A 23936-nucleotide genomic window follows, 5' to 3' on the forward strand; every position below is an offset into this window, starting at 1 on the left:
CTCTCAGTAGGGTTTGTTCTACCATGTTTTCAAATAAGGTATACTGAAACTCTATTGAGAAAGCAAGAAAAACCACCTTTTAGAGCTCTCTAAATACTGCCCAAGACTCATGTTTAAATTTATCAATTACATTTTCAGTTTTACACAGAACACATCAGAGTCATATGAAAACAAACACGGCAATAAAGACAGAGAGAGAGAACTTACCCATCGGCCGAATCTTTACTCTTTTCAAAGCAACCATTACAGCACATATGTTCATTGTTTTATTCATTTTTATTGTGAATGTACAATTTAATGTGCTGTAAAGAGAAATATATTTATATAACCAGAATGTTACTAAACTGGAAACCGACCTACGTATTTGTAAATGTTTTTTTCAAACTTGGGAGTGAGAAAAGGAGGCACTGATGCTGCTAACTTGCAACGTCAGCCCAATAAGCTGACCCATGGCCTTCTACCATGAGCCATTTATACAGGTTTCCATTCACAGAGGCTGCAAACCAGAGACCCTCTGACCGCACACAGCTGCTGATTCATTCTGCCCGTCGTAACCATGAACTGGCAAAGACAAGCATCTTAACATCTAGCCTTAACCCCAGCTGGCTACTTGTCTAGTATCTGTAGACATTTGAATTTCTATCATGGGAGCCCTTTCACATACCAGCCCAGACGAACATCAAGGTCTCTTAAATCCAAAAATCTCTCTGGCAATTCAATCTAGATGATCAGATAACTAGCAATTTAAGACATTATCGCTTTTTTTTTTTTTTTTTACTTCAGTCTTGGTTTACGTGGAAAAATGTTAATGTTGCAAATAATAAAAAAGTGGTGAGTGACATGAACTAAGTATATATAGCGGATAGGGATTCAATCCAGAATTTCATGGAAGAATTGCCATTATTTGTACCAGTGAATACCGTGATGAGCAGAAACTGTCATTTTCTAGGACTTTTACTCTCACAGATGCTCGGGATTCAGGTGGCGAGATTATTGACCTACATAAGCCATTCGCTTATGCAGCCAACACAGCCAATGGACACAATTTAAAATGATCATCTGTGCAACATCAAATAATTGTCAAGCAATCTCATATTCATCCCTGCACACACCTTTTAATTTCTTTTCTCTTCCTTTCCCATCTTTTCCTTCCCTCTCTCCTTTTTCTCCCAAGCGCCATATTATGTTCCTTCTTCTCTGTCGGGCCTATCACTAGACTGGACCACTGGGAGCCATTTCTTGGTTATAGTGGTGGCCCTTGGGGCTAAGGACACTGATGATGCTCAGCGTCACAGAACCGGAGGCAATGGCCCAATACCACTCATCCCTCTGTGATTCATAATGAAATGAGAAGATGGATGTGACAGAATCGTGAGTGTTTCAAAGAATAAAAACATATATCCAAAATGTCATTAATATGTATTTATTTTAGAGGAACACATGTAAATTTGCAACCTAAGACTCCTCAATACTTTATTTCTCATGAGTAGAGAAACAATATGTATAAAAATATTAAAAATGACTCACCTTTGGGCCTCTGCTGTAGCACACACTATAAAATAAGTCTGAAACAAACAAACAACATATATATATATATATGTATATATACACACACACACACACACGCACACACACACACATATATTACTCTGACAGTTGAGAATGTCAGACAAAACAACCCAGGACTAATTACAGTATCACAGAATCTTAGAACCACAATAACCCCCAAGGATCATCCAGTTCACATTCCTATCAGATTCCTGACGCATCATCAAAGCTATTCAGGGCATAAAGGCTCTAGTTGCATACCTCTGTCCAGGGAACTCACTACCACACAAGGGAGCTCATTCTGGAGCCCTCGTTTTAAGAAACTTTTGGTTTTACATGAAGGAAAATCTACCCCCTTGTAACAACTATCCATTGTGCCCAGTTCTGATTTCCGGAGTAACAGAACTAGTCAGTGTTTTTCACATGACAGATTTGGGGAAGTTTGAATACATTTTTCCTCAGGAACGCAGAGATCCATGCTTTCCCCCAAATAGGACAGTAATTACAAACAAGGTATAGGATGTACTGTGATTACCTCACTTAAGGTTTGCAGGGTTTTGTTTAGCTCTGATCGCCTGTGAATAAAAGGAGAGAAAATGACATGAAGGAGATCACTGGTGATGTGGAATTCAAAACAAGTTAGATTTTTAGCAATTCAATTAAGCCTATGGTATTTATTGCCTGCAGTGTTCACTTTGAAGAGGTAACACTGGGTATAATGAGATTCCTATGTGAGAAAAATAAATTATTTCTATGACAAGGGAAACTGACCAGACAGAAGCCGTAGAAGTTCTAGCCAACAGCAAGATATAAATTATGGTTGAACAATGTTGTTACTCATTAGGCTGCTGCAACCCCCAGGCAGCTTCTTCTGGCAGAAGGCCAGAGAAAGAACTGGCCCGAGGGCAAATTTCTGAAAGGGGTCCACCACTCACCATGGGCCCCTGCAAACGCACCTCTCATTTGCACCTCTCATTTCTTCCCTCATTTCTTCCTTGTTCCCTCTCCACCTGCCCCCACCTGCCCTCTAGCACTCTCCAGCACCCCCTTCCCCTCCTCTCCAGAATTTCCCTCTTTCCTCTCCTGCCATCCCACTCAACAACACTTTTATTTCTTCAATGTGGGAGAGCTTCACGGGAAGTTGGGACAACTTAGATACTTAGAACATCCTTTGGTACCCTGGACAGGTCACGTTCATTGTAGTGATTGTACCGTACCGTTACTTGTTTGCATCCTAGGTCTATCCTACCGGACTCCAGATTTCTGGTTCTAAAAATTGGCCTCATGCTGGAACCACCAAGGGAGCATCCAAAAATACCAGTGTCTGCGTCTCAGCCCCCAAATACAGATTTAATTGTTATAGGGTGTGCCTGGGCATCAGAATTTTTTGAAAGCTCCCCAGGTGATTTTAATATGCAGCCAAGGTAGAGAACCACTGTTCTAGAACCAGTTTTCCATCATCAGAGTTGGGTTTATCCCCAAGGCCAAAACACATAGGAGGTGCTCAACAAATGCTTCATGGCTTTAAATGAACTCGATATTTCAAGTCTAGTAACTAAGCTGTATTACAGGTATGCAAAGCTGTGTTCTATTTATGAATTTGTGAGTTTAAAAAAATGTGTCTTGTCACTATTGTTTCTCATCTCAAGTTTAAGATACTTCAAGGGCATTGATATCTTCTGCTTTTCATTTCACATATATACTATGCTTTGAATAGCTAGGAAAGTTAGATTTTTCTCAGGAGGTAAAAAAAAAAAAAATAGGCATAAAGGACAGGAATATCACCTCTGCCCATCCCACTTTAACTGTTTGCCACTATAAACTCAGTGGAGCCCTAGAGACGTTTGATATCCACCAGGTAGGCTCTGGGCCTCCTGTCCACCTAGGCATCGCTGAATCATCAGAAGCAGCCAGGTCAAAATGCTAACTGAAAGGAAGACCCTTAAGAGGACCTTCGTCTCCTTTTGTTTTGGCCTCGGAGAGGTTTTTTCCTTCAGGGCCGTCCCAGATAGTCCCCAGAGCTCTGGGTTCGTTTCAAAAGTTTATGAAAACCTCATTTGAGAGGTAGCAGCAAGGTTGAGAGAAGACGAATTTTGTCTCTAATGCTGTTTCCCTGCACGAGGGTGAACACATGGCGTTTCCCCTCCCAGTGACAGTCAGGTAAGACTGTCTCTGGGCCTGACATTTTGACCTTTTGTCTAACGGGGAGCATCCATGTGTGATGTATTTCTCATTGTCTGTGCTTGTCCTTACAAGCTGCCATCTACCTAACAAAGAGCTCTCTCTGACTTTTGGATGACTGATGTTTCCCGAAAGCATATGAACAAACGGTATACCTGCCATCCTACCTTGAACTCTTTCTACCTTTCTGGCCACCAAATCATATTAAAACTCAAACACCAATTCAAATGGAGCTCGTACATACTTTCAGATCATCAAAGAGAACAGCCTCATAAGGATATTAGGCGATGGCCAGTGACTACCAATGCTAATTTGCTAAGAACTCAAGAACCAATTCTTTATAACCTTCGGGTCTATTTCCTATTCTCGGTTTCCAAAAGAAAAGGTAGCTCAACAAGTATCTTTCCATCGTTGATGTCTTAACTTTTCAATCAAGCAGCAGATTACTCACTTGAGTTCACTTAGAGACAGGACTCCAGATAAGGTGCCATTAGCCAGATTTTGATTCTGTAGAAGCACAAAACCATTAAGAATATAACAAATACCGTTGTGTTTTTTTACACTCTCTAACAAGAAGTCGTTCTCCGGTTTCGTTGGCCACCCAAAGAACTACACCCCAAAGACTGAATGCTAACTGCTTGGAGTATTACCTAGCGAACGATCAAATACATATTGGCTCAGCTAGTTTTTGTTTCTGTATCTCCTTTAAAAATATTCTGAATCAGCAAGTCTAATGTACTAATTAATTTCGTTACTCCTAGGGTTCCCCCAAAAGAACACTAGTAAAGCTCTCCACAGGAAAGGTCCCGGAGTTAAGTGAAAGATCCCAATGTGAAAAGGGAAACTTAGTAGCAGCCATCACCCCATTTGTAGCACGTAGCTCATTGCCTGGCACAGAGTAGGTGCTCAGGAAATATTCACTGAATGAACAATCTACATTTAGCTGGGCTCCTCTGAACCGATCTAGGTTATGGGAAGTATATGCATCCAAATCCCCCATGGGGTGGAACGGGATCAGAATCAGAAGACTATTCTTAGACCCAATCCATTTCTTATTGCTAGAAGTTTCTAATATAATTTTAAAATTTAAAAGGCAATAGAATTCCATCATATCAACATTCAGCAAGTCTAGTGAAAACCAAAATACGATTATTAAAAAAAATACTATGATTATTATGAAGTCAAACCCTCTTGACAAAGCTAGTGATTCAACAACACGTATTTTATTTAATTTTGGTCATAAAAATAAATATGCCAAATACCATAAATAAACTGTACCTTAAACAAATCTTTAAATGCACAAGCACTTGCTTTTTAAGTTAGCAATAAAAAAAATCTTTAAAACGTACCTGAGTAACACTGCTTTCTTCATATTGAAACATTATCTCACCTCTAAAAAATGCTAAAAATAAATTTTCAAAACAAAATTTGAGACTTCCATCCTTAGGGCTTAAGGATTACTACAACACAGGAAAAGGATTATCAAATTACTTTATAAACGGTTTCATCAAATTCTTTGTAGGTACTCACAGTTACTGTCTTTTCTAGCAGAAAGTTAGTCAATGACTCAATTTTCAGAAAATGTGAACTATAAATTTTATGTGGGAATGCAGAAAGAGAAAAAACTTGTCTCCTTGTCAAGAAATTCTAATCCTACATGCTTCTCATCAGAGCTTTGTTTCCCATAAAGATACTAACTGGGGGAACTGTGGCTCTAACATTAAAAATCTTTTTGGGCTGTTTTCATTGCCCAATGAAGGAGGGAGGGGAAAAGTGTTTTTCAGCAATTAAGCAATCTTGTGAAAGTCTATTTATTCCTTGCCATTTTGGGTTTTTTTTTTTCTCTTTAAAATATAGTACCAAATGCAATCTCTCTCCTGGGAACAAAGTTGAGATTTTGCTCTTGAAATCTGAAAAGTGTGCAGGGAGAATCCTTTCTTTAGTGGAATAACTCATTGTGGCTTTCATTCTAGAAACACCAGAAAACTCTACTCTTAAAATGCTCACTTTGGGAAATACAGAACCCATTTTAAGTCGACCTGTTTTCCTACAGGGTATACTCGGAGGAGCTCAGATTCTACCGGAAAAAAAAAAGAAAATAGAGACTCCTTAACAGAAGCATATTGTGTGCACTTCATAATCTACAGAGACAGAAAACTGGCCTCTTAAGAAGAAGGGCAAAGAGGCCATAAAAACTAGAGCAGGTGTCAGCTACCTTTTTCGTGAAAGATCAGATATCTGAGGTTTTGTGGGCCATATGTTCTGTCAGAACTACTCAACTATGCATGAAAGCAGCCAGACAATATGTATGTGAATGACATTGCTACGTTCCAATAAAACTTTATTTACTAAAACAGGGGGCAGGCTTTATTTAGACTATGAGCAGTAGTTTGTCGACTCCGGAACTAGAAGGTTGAATGCTTCCTCAGCTCATCTTTTGTAACAATCCAAAGTACAACTGATTCTCATAACCAAGTTGGTCCACTTTCACTTAAAACAGCTGACAAAGGGGGCACCTGGGTGGCTCAGTCGGTTAAGCATCCGACTTCAGCTCAGGTCATGATCTCATAGTTTGTGGGATCGAGCCTCACATCGGGCTCTGTGCTGACAGCTCGGAGCCTGGAGCCTGCTTCACATTCTGTGTCTCCCTCTCTCTCTGCCCCTCCTCTGCTCATGCTCTGTCCTTCTGTACCTCTCAAAAATAAAATTAAAATGTTAAAAAAAATTAAAAAAAAAAGAATGACAAAGCCACCAGTCCAGCGATTAACCAGATTCATCCATTCTGGCCACTTTTCTACTGAGAACCTCAACTTCTGCATACTGATATCGAAATCTCACTTGATGCAGTGCCTAATTATTAAAAGTAAAGATACTTGACATATACACAGAATTACTCATCCATTTTTGAAACAATTCTTAGCTCTTAAAATTTATTTAGCGTGTGCATGTGTGTGCGCACCTGCGGACAGCCACAATTTCTCTCCCTCACCCGTCCGTTCTCCAAGTCCATCCTCCGGTCTGGTGGAATGCATGCTGAGTTTCACAAATGTGCTGGGAGCACAGCGGTAGCAGAAAAACCAGGAAGCCACCACCTTTTGACCCTCAGCCTAACTCTGCCTGGTCGGCTCCCAGTTTTTTCAACAGCCTCCATTTCCATTAAGGAACTCAGACTGGAACCTGCAAGAAGTGAAGGTTTCTAGTTTCTGGCAGGATATCATGGAATTTCTGGTGCCAAAAAAGTTGGTTCCCTGATGAGGCTGTTTTCACCAGACACTATAACAAATGGTCAATTCAGTTGCTTAATTGGGGAAAACATTACTCCAACCAGCTTCCTGGCATCTGTTATTCAAGATGACCAGTTTTTTTTGACTAAATGTTCAATTTTCAAAGTTATCAAACATTATGTAGACACAACACTAAACTAGACATTAGTCACCAGTCCAAAACACAGATGAAACATAAATATAATGAAATTATGGAGAATTCAGTAGAGGAGGGTAAGCGAAGATGCAGGGAAGGAGGGAGAGAGGGAGGGAGGGAGGGAGGGAGGGAGGGAGGGAGAGAGAGAGAGAGAGAGAGAGAGATACACAATATATGAAAGTGAAATGAACCTAACAAGTTTTTTCCCCTTAATCAAAGCCAGATAATATTTTCCTACTGTATTCTACCTGGTACACACTATCAGCAGAAAGCTCATACGAGGAAATTTCACATTCACACAAATAGAAAATGTCTGTGGACCATTCTTTGAATACAAAGTTTTCTTGTTTTCCAGCACCATTCCAACCTTAACTCATTTTTCCTGAAATTGTTTCCTATGTTTTTCAAACACGTTATTAAACAGAACAAAAAGAACAGACTGAAAGGAAAATATTCCTGTAAGAACGGTTTTTTAAGACTTAAATATTACAACATACTCCGTTACCTTCCTCTTCTCTCTTCTCACGATCCAGTTCTGACCTGCCACACCACGTGTTTATGTTTTTTACATCTGCTTTCATTGGTTTTAACAAGGAAGGGAACCCAGAGAGCCAAACCGACGTGAGAAAAATGGTTGTTTCATTCCTTCTGGCCCATGGCAGAAGGGAAAATATTCCCCTTTCAAAAATAGCATGTTCTCAAGAGATTTCCATCTTAATTTTAAGAAATAGTGGACAGCGTGGGCTAAAGATGGCAAAATACACTATGGACACTACTGGAATTAGCATCCAGTTAAACTAGGTGGACGTGAGGTTTTCAACATGCTTAGGAGAGCAGTTTATTTTATTTTCGGCAAAAGATGACACCCTGTTTCCAAGCTTTCATATTTAAGGTTCTGTGGAAAAGCTTGAGGGATTTATACACCAGAAGTTGCTTTCAATAATTAAGTTCACTACTTAATATATTCATAAGTCAACCTTAAGGGCATTAGTTATGGATTTAAAGCTATGATGAAAAATAGTTGGTGTGGACGGACCTTCGTGTTCTCATATTAAGTATATGTGCTGCCGAAGCGAGCACATCGTGTTCTCATATTAAGGAAGTTAATCTATCATCTCACTAAGCAATGGGAAGATAATTTCAGGCAGATGTCAAATTTGCTTTTGTCTTCATTTGGGACTTCTTAGTAGCCAGGCAGTACGAAAAGAGACAGATCAGAGAGATACACATCACATACTCAACAGGAGAAAAACAAACCTTTGCTCCCCACGGGGCGCATTCACCTGGTAGCGTGTAATGTACATAAGCACTAACCTGAGTCACTGCAAATAGATGACAAATTGCAGACATTTCCCTGGGGTTTGACTCCTGCAAAGAAAACACAACCCAACCGGTTAAACATGTCATCAAGAGAATTCACAAATGTACATATCAAACGTGGACCAAAAATATGCTAAGTTGGCTACAAGTGGCTGGATGAATTCCACAAAGGCTAAGGAAATGAGCTTTCGTTTCTTAGTTGGCCAGCTCCAGAACTTCCTTCTTTACTATTGTTCAGTATGTCACTCACTGTCTGATCCCCTACTCCTCCCTAAAAATATTTTTGTCCCATTCCAAATTAATCCCTCCCCTGTCCAATATAAAAAGAACAGTGTGAATGCAAATCCAGTATAGAGACTTTAAATGGAACAGCCCTTACTCAGAGATCCTCCTTCCTTTCCTGGGCAGGGGAGTCCATGAACACTCTAATATTTCCTTGTGCAAACGTATGTAAGAAATAACACCAATGTCATGATGTTATTGCACCTAGGCAAAAACGACAAAACTCAAAAACTATTTTCTGAACAACTACCGTATTCGACAGGCTTTGGAATGTTGCAGATACAGACCCTGCCCTCAATGAGCATACAATCTAGGAAGCGATACTGGCCAGAAAATAAACAGTTATGGGGGCGCCTGGATGGCTCAGTCGGTCAAGCGTCCGACTTCGGCTCAGGTCATCATCTCACGGTTCGTGGGTTCGAGCCCCGCGTGGGGCTCTGTGCTGACAGCTCAGAGCCTGGAGCCCGCTTCGGATTCTGCGCCTCCCTCGCTCTCTGCCCCTCTCCCGCTCATGCTCTGTCTCTGTCTCAAAAATGAATAAACATTAAAAAGAAAAAAAGTCATAGTGAAGGCAAAATGGAGACACAGCCAGGACAACAAACTATACAGGCATACGAAAGAGGCAGAGATGAATGGGAGATGAAATAAGCCATGTGAGAACAAAAAATTCCATACATATTCACCTAAAAAGCACTTTCTTCTTTGGTGAAAGGAGACGTACGTCTTCTTTGATTTGAAAAGAGCTCCAGGTTTACTCCCCTAAAAATCTTGCCTTCATTAATTTCATCCTTTTGGCGAAGTATAAGAAAACCACAGCGAATGTGAGGGGCAAATGCTCGTAATGTATTCAGCAAAGTGCCAAGAGGGAAAGGTTGTTACGGAGTATTTTGCTGTCCTTGTTAGGTCTGCTTTGGTCAGAATTACGTACGCCATGTCTGATTGCTATTTTATCTCCATTGTGCTTTTTGGGTGCTTAATTGTTTCTGAAGAGAACAACTTTGGACACAGACTAAAATTATAACTTGTGTTTAGTGCATGGGAAATGGTTTCTGCCAGGGTGATTTAGTTGGTGCATAGGCATCACCCTTCAACTAAGAGTTGTGATTCTGGGGGCAAACTGAATTTAGGTGCCAAAAGTTATCTGACGTGTAGAATTCTATACTGTTTCACAGCTATGTTACCGACACCAAAAGATGAAGATTTCGACTTAACTATACCTGCTTGAGATGGTGGCTAGTAATGCTTTCAATGTTCTCCAGAACTATGGGTCTAGTCCCCACTAAATGTTACATTCTATCATCTCTCATCTTTCTCTAAATTTTAGTGGCAGCTTTGTTTCCAGGGGCGTGTGTCTTGGGCTGCTCGTTAATCTTGAGAATTTTCTTTCCCATTGCTAGGGCTGTTATCTGTAATCTCCCCCCAAAGTACACAGGCACTGTTCATCCTTTAAGTCATGAACAAGACAACTTTGTAAAGGGTCAAATAGTAAGTATTTTAGGCTTTGTGGGCCATATAGTCTCTGTCACAACTACTCAACTCTCCTGTTCACTGTATTGGAAATTCACCACAGATAACATGTCAACAAATGGGCATGGCAGTGTTCCAATAAAACTTTATTTACAAAACTAGATGGTGGGCCATATTTGCCCCGTAGGCCATAGTTTGCCAACCCCCTGTTTTAAATCAACCAGAAGACTTTGTTAAGCAGATCATGTATCCCTACCCTTGCAATCGGTACTTAAGAGTATATCCCTTTTTTGATTTCAAAAGAGAATGAGGTTCAGTCCTCTAAGAATCTTTCCCTCATAAATTCTATCCTGTTGATGACCACTAACACCAGCCCTTTTATCTCCCACGCTTCTTAACCATGTCAGAGACACTTGTGCAGTCTTTTGCCTTTATCTGCATACATGTGCAGGTTAGTTATCTGTTTGTTTGCCTTGTCTCTCCCCAGGCGAGCAGATTCCTAAGGGTGGGCATTGTATCTGATCATGATTACATAGCCCCAAACGCTTAGCATGACTTCAGGTACCGAGAGCATAAACAGGTAAACATCTATTCATTAAGAACAGATTGCATTTTTAAAAGACAGGAAAAAAAGAGAAAGAAAACATAAATACCAGCCGTGTGTTTAATTTTACTTTAGTTACAAAAAAGAAAGTCTTGATATTGATAGTAAGTCATACCTGATGCATTGAAGGTTTTTACTATAGTGATTTTAGTTTTTTCTGCAAAGAAGCAATTTAAATATTAGAGCAGAATTGTTGCTTGTTTTTAAAAAAACAATTTGCCACGAGTATCATTTTAGTGAAGTGCTAAGAAAATCACACTGTCGACACCTTTACGACGCTACTGGTCATCCCAGCAGCAGAATACATGGGAATCGCATACACAGATCATATAGCCTTGGAACAGGGTGGGGCTGGGATTTGGATTCCCATGTTTACCCAGTTATTTCACACCCATTACACCCCCCACTGCTTGCGTAATTCTACTGCACTTTCCATGCGCTGCTGCTAGACAAATCAACGTGGACTTACACTTCAGATAGGTACAATGAAGCAAGTCACTTCGAGTGGCAGGTTGTAAAGAACCGGTGATTCAGAGTAAAAAATGAATGGAAACACAAGATCTAAAATAGTGTATGCTCTACAATCAAGGGAGTGTCCTGCTATTTTCTTTAGGAGCTAATAAAATATTATTGCCATTATGGCAATAAGATAAAATTATTCTCAAAGAGGTTGAAACGATCCAACTACAGTTGTCCAGCAGGCTCACAGCAGACCCAGGACAGAACTGTTCAAACCACAGGCAAATATTAACACACTCAGAAGAAGCAAACCTTAGAAATGCGTTCCCAATGCACTTTGGGGGACATAGTCCATGGTTCATTTTTCAGATAATGGAGAACCAAGTTCAGAAATCCTTGCTGTAAGGATGGCCAATTAGAAGAGGTGTGTTGGGGCATAGATTTGCAAAGAAGATCTGTCTCCTAGGGTGAGTGGCAAATTCTGAAGAAAACACAAAGCTCAGGTCTTGGAGAAGCACTTAAGAATGATGACATTACCCCAACAATTGCAGAAACCTCATTTGTGTTATGTGTTACATTGATGAGTTTCCGTTTCACTGTGACTGACCCATGGGCAATGGTTGGTGGTAATCATAGAGGCTGACAGTATTTTGCATTATCAATAAGAATCTTTTAAATATCTTATTTTGTTTGCCCTGATACTTTCCTTCCCAGAGCAAGCAAAATACATCTGGGAAATGAACTTCCGGTTTTAGTAACAAAAGTGCTTTTGGGGAAAGATGTTCAACCTCACCAACAATCAAGACTGCAAAATAGAACCTAAGGAATTGAAAGGTCTAATAATATATGGCATAGTCTCAACTCTGAGCAAAGGTACAGTGACACAGACATTCTCATTCACTGCCGGCACGCATGTTGCTGGGTACAACCTTTCAAGAAGGTAACTGGGCAACACGCAGATCGAGGACCTTAAAAATACTCATCATGCTAACCCATTAAATCCAATCCTTGGAATGCATCCTACAGAAATCAGGAATGAATGTAAGATGTTGACACAAGGATGTTCATTGCAACAATTTCTATTAAAAGAGTAGACACAGCTTTAATAATGTTCAACATATGGTACGCAATGGAGTATTATCAAGTCATTAATAGTAAGGGGCAGTGGAAAATACTTAGAATTCAATATGAAGTCAAAAGGGCAAGACATAAAATTCCATATAAACTATGACAATTTTGTAAAAGAGATATATACACATATGTGTGTGTGTGTGTATATATGATACATGTATATATGATTCTGAATGGAAATATACCAGTAATAGTCTTAAGAAAGTAATATTAGAGATGATTTCTATTTTTTCTTTGCATTTTTCTACATTCTCCATTTGTTACGAGCTAAGATACATTACTATTATAATTTTTAATGTTATTTTAAATGGAGTGCTATGGCCATAACAGTTTGGAAGTTCAGGAATGTGGTAACACCAGAATTACTGTTCAATGCCAAAGTAAAACGAGTAGTGACTCAACAAATGAAGGCACAGGAAGTGGGCAAGGAGATAACCTTTAGCAACCCAGAAGACTGACCACACAAGCGAGAAACCCAAGAAGGCAGAGAGGACAAACTATGATATTTAGAAAGAATTTGATATTACCTGTTTTGTTTAAAGTGGATAATACGCTCGAAGTAGCATCTGAAATAATAAAATAAAAGTGAAGCCTAATTATTGACATGATTAACAAACACGTGCATTGTCTAGGTTCCTTAAACATTTCACCTTTCCCCAAATCCTAGAGAAGTTAGAGAGTTTTGCAAAAGCCAACCGACACGACCAAATGTATTTAATGCTCACCCCGCCACACTGTCCATTCTCCAACCCCCAGACACCATTCCTGAGCAAGTATTCATCCTTTTAAAATGCATTTCTTGAACAGAGGTGATGTGTCTAAAATATAGCAACACTCCTATAATTATTAGATTGAAATAATCCCATTTATGTTTAATATTTTGTCCCTGTTTTACTCCATTATAATAAAAGTCCCTACGGGATACGATGTTTCCAGTTAGTACCAACTTTAAGATATAGCCCTGTGGATGCTGAATGGTACACTCTTAGGAAGCAATCTTTAAGCGATTCTAGTTTAAAATTAAAGTTCTTGAACATTACATTTAAGTAATTTTTAGAAAAACCTCATTTTGACCTGTTTCACTGAAAATTCCGTTGAAAATCTGTTCTAATTGGTATTTCTTTAAATAAAAATCATTCTATAATTTATTATTATGGATGAAACTTTAGGGGTGAAAAGGCATGTATTACATTAAGTAATGTATGACATTACTTAAAAACCCACATACAATGGATTCAAAACCTACTGCCAAAGGTATTTTGAAGGTGTCCTTTCACTGTAAAAAGTAATTAAGCATAAAAATGATAATATCTAGTCCTTCCCATTAGACCAAGTTTGAATTTAAACCAGTTTCGATCAGCGTGAGCTCCACCTATGATTGTTTAGCTCCTTAACCACCAACCACATGGTGCAAATTTTATTTTAACTAAGTAAGGGGCTGTGTAAAGCGTTGGGTTTTGACTGCACAAAGATGGAGGCTGTCTACCCACAGAGCGGGGGCCACAGAATGTGCTCTCCTGTCCACCTCCCTCCAACACAGCCCAGTTCTCTAGGATGATGAAGAAGGCCGGTTGTTGTTTTTTCATGTCAGACTATTTAAAATTGATACAATCATCTGGAAAAGGGCTATCTTTGAACGCTCTGTGCCTCCAAATCCATGCTGAAGCATACTGAAGTCACTGGATGTGCTTTTCACCTTTAAACAACCTGCCATATAAAATGTGCTGGCGCTGTGTTGGAGAGCAAGTTAAACAGGGCACTCAAAATGTGATCAATATTTCTCTTCTTTTACAGAACAGTTAGCGTGGGAGGGGGCTGTCCGCCCTCCGTGACAATAAGGATATTTTCATTTCGGCAAAAAGTTTCAGTTGTTCTCCACGGTTGATGGTTTTGGCGGTTTGTTTGATTTGGGGTTTTGTTTGTTTGTTTATTTGAATATGAAAACCCTCAACAGCACTCATTATACTTTTATTCACATTAAGTGTTATCAATTTTCACTTGCTTCAGAAAAATTCTTACCATTTAGGCTTGTAGTTTCAACCTCTTTGGCCCCGAGGGGGTGGGGGGGAAACAGTAAAAAGGTTTAATTAAATCACAAACTTAACAAAGTGGGTGAAATCTTGGTTTGAATTTTTTCAAAATCTTGCCTGCAGCAGTACCATTGGAGTAGGGGACAAAACCAACAAGAGATGATTCAGCTGTAAGAGGAAAAATAACAACAAAATTTGCTAGTTAATACCTTGAAACAATTATTTTTTGCATTTTAAAGGAATTAAAACTTTTGAGACGAATTATGCAAACAAGCAGACAACATGCTCTCAGACCAGTGTGAATCTGCAAGCCCCATAACCACTCAGAGAATATACACTTCATCAGAGAATTGCTGAGAAAGAACCCAAGAAGTGAAAGGAGCACAGCTGTCTCCTTTTACAGATGAAGAAGTTGACACCTGCTGCCTCAAAGCCTGCTCCTACCTATTGAAGATTAAGGAAATAAGTTCAGAAACCACAGCAAAATATGTGACATACTACTTTCAAATCTTTTCAGCCAGAGAATTCTAGAAAACATTTTCTACATTAAATATTTGTCAGACTACAGGGGCCACTGGGAGGCTCAGTCACTTGAGCGTCCAGCTTCAGCTCAGGTCATGATCTCGCAGTCCGTGGGTTCAAGTCCCGCGTCGGGCTCTGTGCTGACAGCTCAGAGCCTGGAGCCTCCTTCTGATTCCGTGTCTCCCTCTCTCTCTCTGGCCCTCCCCTGCTAGCGCTCTGTTTTTCTCTCAAAATAAAATAAAGACATAAAAAAAGTAAAAAAAAATTCTCAAACTACAATTATGAAACATAGCAGCAGATCGGCTCCATTCTGTTAAGAGTGACGCCTGGCAACTCTTCCCATAGTGAATTGAGGATTAAAAAAAAATAATAAAAAAATAAAACAACATTGCTATCACTCACCACTGTACTACCTAATACAATTTCCTAGTAAGTTATTTTAAAATATGGCTGCCACTAAGACAATCAAGTTACAAATTTCCCGTGGAGTACGTCCACTTACGCTAAGAGGTCAATCTACTGCATACATTTTGCATGTTTAAATATTAAAAAGATCCGATGGCTTCACTCGTACAGTATACACAGGAAAAGTAAACACAAACATTTTACAAGTGATGCAAGCTCTGCAGTAGGCAGCCTGATATTCAGCCGGTGAGGATAACATTTGGGTGTGTCGAGGCACTTGGCTGGCCTGTCTGTGTCAGACTGCTCATGCGTTGGCTGAAACACACACACCCTGTCTGTCTTACATTATTGCTTCCATATTTTGTCATTTACTACATTTTTTTTTTAATTACCAAGGATATTTCTTGAGAAATAAGACAGTTCCTGAGCAAACAGATTCAAAGTGTGGATATGGAATCCTTTGCTCTTGGGGCAAAACAAAACAATGGGCCAAAGCTGTTTTTCAATTAATGAGTATTAATTCTTCTGGAAGTTGATGAGTGGTAAGAAGAGGCCTGTGGGCACAAGCACCTGTCAGTTCCTGGATATGCACGGGCTCTTACATTCCGGTGAGTGTCACTCTCCCGCAAGGCACCCAGAACCCAGGCTGTGACTGGAACCAGTGGGTGCTTCCAAAGCTCCATACCCCATATTTCCATGCAAACAGGATTTTGTTAAGATATGACCATGATTAAGTCTGATGCCGGCTATTGAACTAGAAGTAAAATACAGTGGTTCATTTTACCCCAGCAGCTTAACAGCAAGGGGGCAAACTGGTGCAGTGAAAACAGTTTGGGCTTTGGAGGCTCGCAGTCCTGGGTTTGAATCTTTGCCCCATTACTTAGTAGTTCATAATAATGATAGTTATTACTTATTGAGGGTTTAATCTGTCAGGTGCATAGGTCATCTCATTTCATCTTCACAACTACCCTATGAAGCTGGTACTGTTACAGTCCCCAATTTATAGATGAAGAAACTGAGGCACAGAAAGGTGAAGAAACTTGCCCAAAGACACACAGCTAGCAATGGAGGCGAGAGGCTGGTGGCTGAGTTCAAACACAAGTAAGTAGTCTGGCTGCCCAGAATGTGCGAACATGAGCAAGTTTTATCCTCTCTGACCCTCAGTTTCCTCATTTAGAACCTGAATATAATAATTCCTATACTGCAAGACTGGAAACTGAATGAGATGTCTGAAGACTCCCAAGCATGTATATATATGTGCACAAGAAGTAACAGCTATCATTATTAATTTTTACTTATTTTTAATTAATTAATTAATTTATCTTGAGAGAGAGCGCGCGTGCAAGCGGGGGAGGGGTACAGAGAGAGAGAAAGAGGGAGAGAATCTTTATTATTATTTTTAATGTTTATTTATTTTTGAGAGAGACAGAGCATGAGCAGGGGAGGGGCAGAGAGGGAGGGAGACACGGAAACCGAAGCAGGCTCCAGGCTCCGAACTGTCAGCACAGAGCCCGACACAGGGTTCGAACCCACAAACCACAAGATCATGACCTGCGCCGAAGTCAGACACTTAACTGACTGAGCCACTCAGGCGCCCCATGGGAGAGAGAGAAGCTTAAGCAAAGCAGGCTCCATGCTCACCGCTGAGCCCAATGTGGGGCTCAAACCCACGGACTGTGAGATCGTGACCTGAGCCGAAATCAAGAGTCAGACACTTGACTAATTCGCCCAGGGAGCCCTTAATTTTATTTAAATTAATGAACAATAGAGCTCATTTTGATACCACTAAGGATAAAATGTGAGTTGACTCACCCCTTACCATAAAAGATTGTTCTACAACATATGGTATACCAGAAAGAACACAGGAGTGGGAGGCAGAAAAGCCATGTGCTGCCTGTGCGTGATGGGGGCAGGAGGCTGTGTGACCTTAGGTAAGTTAGTGGGGCTTCACGATCCTGTCGACTAAGGGACGGGACTGGACCACTTTATCCCTGAGGTCCAGTTCCAGCTAGCAGTCTCGAATGTGGGTTCTATTCCTGGTTCCTGCCACGACGGTCTAGTTAAAAATTTCTCTATATTTGCCTTCCCATTCTGAGGAGTGCTAAGCCCTCAGAAGCCCTTTGAGAAATATTTGTTCAGAGGCGACTGAGGAAGTATATTGAAGAGAACATCGCGCCCCTCAAATGTAGGGACATTCGGCAGGCTTATGGTCTTGATACTCGTCAGGAGACCCGTGAACTAGAATACGAACAATAACGTTGAAGAACCTAACCAGCTACAGTAATGAAAACCCACAATTCATTCCGCAGATTTGTCCATAAGTGTGGGGGCATCAATATGCCTGTCCTCTTGTCTATGTGTGCTATTGGCTTTTCAGGTGCAGGTTTAATGACAGAATGTAATTAACCTTCATGGAAAAAAGCAACTTTGCTGTATCTGACTACGTGCCATATTTCATGGAGAACTTTTGGCATATTGTCCTGAAATTCCCCAAAGTCAAGAAATAACGGTCTTACCAGATGGTGATAACAAACTGGAATTATCGGCATTCTCTGTTGAGGAAAAAGGTGATTTAAAGTTAGTCTAGTGTGTGCAAGAATTTGTAGATGAACATCTTTAATGGAAGTGAATGTAAACTGACTTGCAAATAGCTACCAAAAGAGGGCAGTATATTAATTTACTATTATTTTCAACAGCCTCATCAGTCCTTCTCTTCAAATCTCTACAGACACATCTCTGGCGAAGCAATTCTCTAATATAACTGTTGACGGTGCTCTCTAGATTCTGTTATATAATGATTTAGTGCATCATAAACTGACAATGATGACTAAGAACTTCAACTGTTGGCTAATATTCATTCGAATTTGTAAAAGGAAAGGTATCTATGTGCATAAACTAAACTTCCATTAACTGTTTCTTTTTTATGTTTTAATTTAATTTAATTTAATTTCAGTATTTTAGAGAGAGAGGGAGCACAAGTGGGGGAGAGGGGCATAGGGAGAGAGGGAGGGGGAGAGAGAGGGAGGGGGAAAGAGAAAGAGAAAAAGAGAAAGAGAGAGAGAGAGAGAGAGAGAGAGAGAGAGAGAGAGAGTATCTTAGGCAGGTTCTACGCTCAGCGCAGAGCCCGATGAGGGGCTCAATCCCACGACCCTGGGATCATGACCTGAGCCGAAATCAAGAGTTGGAAGCTCAACCAACTGAGACACGCAGGTGCCCCCAACTGTGCTTCTTTTTGTACCTATTAGCACAGCCTTTATACCTTTTAAGTACTACTTATGAGTTAAACTAGATCAGATGCCTCTGAGTTTATAAGCTAAGAGACTGTGTTACTTATTTTGAGAAGATGCTCAGGCTCCTTAAAAGAAAAGTAATTCTATTTTTCTCTCTGTGAAAAATATTACACACTTATTGGAGCAACTTCAGATAAATTACAGATAAAAAAGAAAATTAAAGCCACCTATCATTTCACCACCCAAATGTAATTGACATTAACATTTTGGCATATAGTCTTTGCTCTCTCTTTCTATATTCATATGTATATCTACATATGTATATAGATATATGAATATATGTGTGTATATGTGTCTTTATATGTATAAGAAAGATCATATCACATAAACTATTTGTAACCTGATTTTTCTCATGACATTGTATCCTGAACATTGTTCTATATCATTAAACAATTCTCCACAATACCACTTGCGATCACTGTATGGCATTTCATTGACTGGATAGACCATTAATTTATACATTTTGATGTGTATAATTTTTCATGATTACAAACAATGTCTCAATAAATACTTCTGGCTAAATTTTGGCATCCGAGAGGCACCTGGGTGGCTCAGTTGGTTAGGCGTCCAACTTCAGCTCAGGTCATGATCTCACAGTCCATGAGTTGGTTCGAGCCCTGAGTCGGGCTCTGTGCTGACAGCTCGGAGCCTGGAGCCTGCTTCGGATTCTGTGTCTCCCTCTCTCTCTGCCCCTCCCCTGCTCACGTTCTGTCTCTGTCTCAAAAATAAATAAAAACATTTATATATACACAAAATACATTTTGGCATACGAACTTGGCTATCTCCTTCAGAAATTCCATGATTTTGACTGCCAAAATGCCTTACAGAAAACAAATCAATTTATACAACCCTCTGCAGGACATGAGTATCACTTCCCCAAACTCTCACCCATGTGGGGTGTTATTTTTACATTTGTAATTTTTTTTTAATTACAAAGGAATGATTCTTTCCATAGTGGTATCCTGAAATACAATTAAAAAAAAAAAGAATATGTATGTTTGGAAACTAAACTTGCACAGTGAAACATACCTGGTAGGGTCCAGGAGCCTATTTTCCTGAAGTGGTGGTAGGGTAGGAGTATTTTCTGGGATCATTAAAGCACAATTCTGCTTGAAAGCAAGACCGAATGAGTGCTCAAGTTCCCAATTACCCTGCAGCCACCAAGGCAAATGTACACAGAGTGGTTAGTGCCTTGATGCCTCAATTTAATTGGAATTGCTCCTCTTAGTCTCTGTCCTTCAGGGTAACCCTCAGGCTACGTTAATATTCCACCAGTGAGAGAGTCTGTTGAGTTAACAGGAGCTTAATTTTTAAATTACTCTTGGGAGCACTAAGGGCAAATCAGTCACTCACACCTTAGTATGGATTACTTCCAACTGGCTGAAATCTTCTGATCCTGTAGTAAAGACCTACCATAATGGGCCATGTTGACAAGAACTGGGAAGAATCAACATTCAATACGGGCTACTCTGAGAAGGACATTTATCAGTGTGGGCAGGTGAGGTGGAGTGGGCAGGGAGCGTGGCAAAGGGAGGAAAAAGCATGAAGGTGCTGAGGAAGAGCTGGATGGCATGGAAACAGGGATGGAAAGTGATGTTTCAGGGCAACAGAGACTTAACCGCTTCCTCTCCAATTCTACCCAGGGGTTGACCATAGCCACCAATGATTCCAACCTTGTCCACTGCTAAATCCTCTGACGCAACAGCTAGGGCTGGCCTCTTCCATCTTGGAACCTAAGAGGCTCCCAGCAACGATCTACACTGATGAAGGGAGGAAATCTCGTTCACAAAACCAGAGATTTTTAAATTGTTATTGTCCGCTTTTTTTCTCTTGGCATTTTCTTTCTTCTAGGGGCCCGAACGCTTAGTGACTAACATCGTACTCATTTTTTTCTCCCATTACGATCTTCCCACGTCACTCCTCCTGGTCCAAAATAGGGACGTCCCCGTAGGCCTTACATTTTCCTATCAGCCCATTTCTCTCAGGCCCTCTCCTCACTCACTTCCCATCTGTTACAATCAAAGAGGTGGTCGGCATTTCCAATGAGTCAAATATTTGAGCCCCGTGCCATTCTTAGGAGACAAAACATTCCCATTGTTACAAGGATTCATAAATAAAGAAAGGAGAAACATTTAAATTTTTCAGATTTTCCTTCGGAAACATCCAAAGAGCAAATTTTAAAGCATTATTCATTTATTGAAGCTTCAATTTAAGTCAATAAATAAAATTATTGCGATATGCCTATAAATTTTACTCAACGTGACTCTCTAGTGATGTTTCAAAACCAAGTCTGTATACTCCAGTTGTGATGAGCGGGACTTTGGCATGCATACACTGCAAATGGAAGCCAAAGACAGGAACTGGGAACTCAAGACACCGGCCTTCTGAATGGAGTCTCTTATCCCACGTCACCTCCCTGACCCTTTCTTTCAGTTACTACCACCACCTCTGCAATCCCACAGGGCCAAGTGTGGTCTGAGCACTGTCATGCGAACACCTTACTGTCTTTGCCCCTCCAACTCCATATATCCAAAAACTCATCCCTCATCACCCCACATCATTTCCATATCCACTTAATTCTTGAATTTGATAGTATTGTTGGTAACATCAGCCAAATAATTTAAGGTGGAAATCTCAGTGTATTAGCTTCCTGTTGCTGCTGTAACATATTACCATGAACTTAATGGTTTAAGACAACACAAATGTGTTAGGTTAGAGTTCTGTAGGTCAGAAGTCCAATATGGGTCTCACCAGACTAAAATCACAGTGTCAACAGGCTACATGCCTTTCTGGAGGCTCTAGGGGTGAATCTGCATCCTGCTTATCTGGGTTACTACGGAATTCAGTTCCTTGCAGTCATAGGACCAACGTCCTCATCTTCTTGCTGGCTATCAACTAATTCTAGAAGCCACCCACATTTCTTGGTTCATGCCTCATTCCTCTATCCTCAAAGCTAGCAGTGGGATGGGGTGGGGAGCTCCTTCACCTGGGGCATGCTTTTGACTCATTCTTCTGCCTCCCTCTTCCACTTTTAAGAACTCCCAGGATTAGACTGGGACCACCCAGGTAATCCACGATAATCTCCCCATCCCACAGTCCTTAACTTTAATCACAATGTGCAAAGTCCCCTTTGTTCTGTAAAGTAACATATTTACAGTTTCCAGGCATCAGGACAGGGACATCTTACAGGACCCATTATTCTTCCTACCATACTCAGAAATCCAGGTGTTTTTTTTTTTAATTTATAGAAAATATAAATCGCAAGGAACCACCCTCTATGGAAAACAAAATCCCACAGGGGTTAAGAGAAGGGCCTGGAAACCCAGAGATGGTTTCAACAATAGAACTGATTGTACAAATCAAATGCTCACTCTCTGGCCATTGCCCCTGGCTCCTCCCTTCTCCAACCTCCATGTCCAGTGCGCCCTTCTCACCGTAACCTCCTGTGCGCCCTTCTCACCAGAACATGGGGCTATTGCGAGGAGTAAAGAAAGATGGCGTATGTGTGACAAATAGCAATGGCAGTGGTTGGTGCTTCCTGTGAGCCAGGTTAACACTTCATACATACTTTATTATTTAATCAGCCAACAACTCCAGGAGATATGTGAATTCATTAGCATCGATCCATTTCAGGGCTTGAGAAACAGTCTGGGTAAGGCCCCACCAGTAATTCACCGTACAGCTGACATTTGAACCCAGACAGACTGACTTCAGAGCCTACCCTCTGAGCCTCTATTCTATCCTGCTTCCAATGACAAACTGTAGACCATAAACTAGTATATAAATGTAGGGTATTATTATTAATATTCCCTAATTGCTCTCTTGTCCGTTCCTTCTTCCCACTGCTCCCTTCTAAGCCCAGGCCTTGATCCCTCATACTTGAGTGAAATATTAGAACCCCAGAATCTTCTAATTGGAAAGGGTCTCCACGGTCTTTGCATTCGACTTCCCGCCTATTGCAGTCAGCCATTGAACAAATGCCTACCACTGGCTCGAGATCCCAATTCAGCTCCCAGGCAAGTTCTCTTTCTCTCACACAGTGGGAATCGTGCTGAGGTTTTTGAAAGTTTGAATTACTTACCGACATTTAAAAATGAGGTGATTTCAAATGCAATTCCAAATTTTCACCTTGCCAAAATCGGGAGTTTTAGATGACCTCTTTAGGTCAGCTCTCTGGCCCTCTAAAGCATACTCTGGGGCTGCAAGAGCCAGTGGAGGTGGCTCTCTATTTTTATCTTAAAGTTTATTCCTTGACTACACCATTCACTCAGCACTGTCTATGCCATTCACTCTCCATGTGTTGGGCATATACTACTGGGCGCTGTTATTTAACTTTTCTACTGTACGTCTTGTGTTCCCCACTAGATGCTAAGCTGCTTGATGCTTTATTATCCTCCGGGAATCCAGTCCAGTGTCCTGTATCTGGTAGATGTTCAAAAATATTTTTGGACTGACTGACGACATCATAAGGAGTCTCCATCAGTCGGGACCAGTCAGGAACCCATGACTGGTAACTCAAGAGCAGGAACTTAACACAAATAGTGCAAAGAGTCAGGACCCTGGGATACAAAGCACGGCAGGGGAAGGTAGAGAACGGATCTGAGAGCAACGAGGCGGAGTCTATGAAGGAAAGCCTTGAGAGTACTTCTTGGATGGCTACTATTCAGAATCTGAAGTTTGGAATAGTAGTTGTAACCACCAATCACAGCAGACAGATTGCTTAACAGACCTTACAAATATGTGCTAAAATGGCCATTCGAATACATATCACAAACAACATAACAGATTCAATGGTCCTGACCCTTCACTGCCCACAGCAGTGACCTCAATAATCTACCCTTTACCGGCTTTTCTTCTCTTCCTAATGCCCTCTTCCTGTTCCCCCATTTCTGATTCCTGAAATCACTTCCCCAACAAATTACCTGCATACAAGTCAGGCGAGGTCGCAGCTGGCTGTTCCTGACATTTTCATTTTTCTGCCCACCCTCCGATGCCTGACACCGGGGGTGGGCGGGGAGGGTGTTGTAAGATGTAAAATGTGAGGTGGCTGGTGGTCTTAAATCTGTGACTGTGGCAACACTAATGAGTACTTACTTCCAACACATTCGCCCCAAGCTGAATGAGAAAGATAAAGACTTCACCTTCGAGGAGTGGATCTAACCCAGATACGACTAGCCCCCCTTGCATGAATATTTTAGACCCAGCTGAAACTTGGAATCTGGTGGCGGTCCTCTTCTGGACTGAATTACTAGTCCATAGAGAGATGATTCAAAGCTA

The 23936-nt window shown here is 40.7% G+C and overlaps 1 protein-coding gene across 1 annotated transcript in view; it reads right to left on the reverse strand.

The window, feature by feature from the left end:
* Window positions 1–23936, reverse strand: part of ADGRG2 (adhesion G protein-coupled receptor G2) — a 122057-nt gene that overhangs the window by 26366 nt on the left and 71755 nt on the right. Inside the window, exons 4-14 of the mRNA XM_049643551.1 lie at window positions 17886–17921; window positions 14572–14610; window positions 14432–14455; window positions 12940–12978; window positions 10938–10979; window positions 8464–8517; window positions 5079–5131; window positions 4181–4236; window positions 2084–2123; window positions 1528–1565; window positions 208–302 (exon numbers count right to left, since the gene is read on the reverse strand). Coding sequence (XP_049499508.1) covers window positions 208–302; window positions 1528–1565; window positions 2084–2123; window positions 4181–4236; window positions 5079–5131; window positions 8464–8517; window positions 10938–10979; window positions 12940–12978; window positions 14432–14455; window positions 14572–14610; window positions 17886–17921 — 516 coding nt within the window. The remainder of the gene's footprint in view (window positions 1–207; window positions 303–1527; window positions 1566–2083; window positions 2124–4180; window positions 4237–5078; window positions 5132–8463; window positions 8518–10937; window positions 10980–12939; window positions 12979–14431; window positions 14456–14571; window positions 14611–17885; window positions 17922–23936) is intronic.

The sequence above is a fragment of the Panthera uncia genome, chromosome X, assembly GCF_023721935.1.
Source record: "Panthera uncia isolate 11264 chromosome X, Puncia_PCG_1.0, whole genome shotgun sequence".
NCBI classification, from domain to species: Eukaryota; Metazoa; Chordata; class Mammalia; order Carnivora; family Felidae; genus Panthera; species Panthera uncia.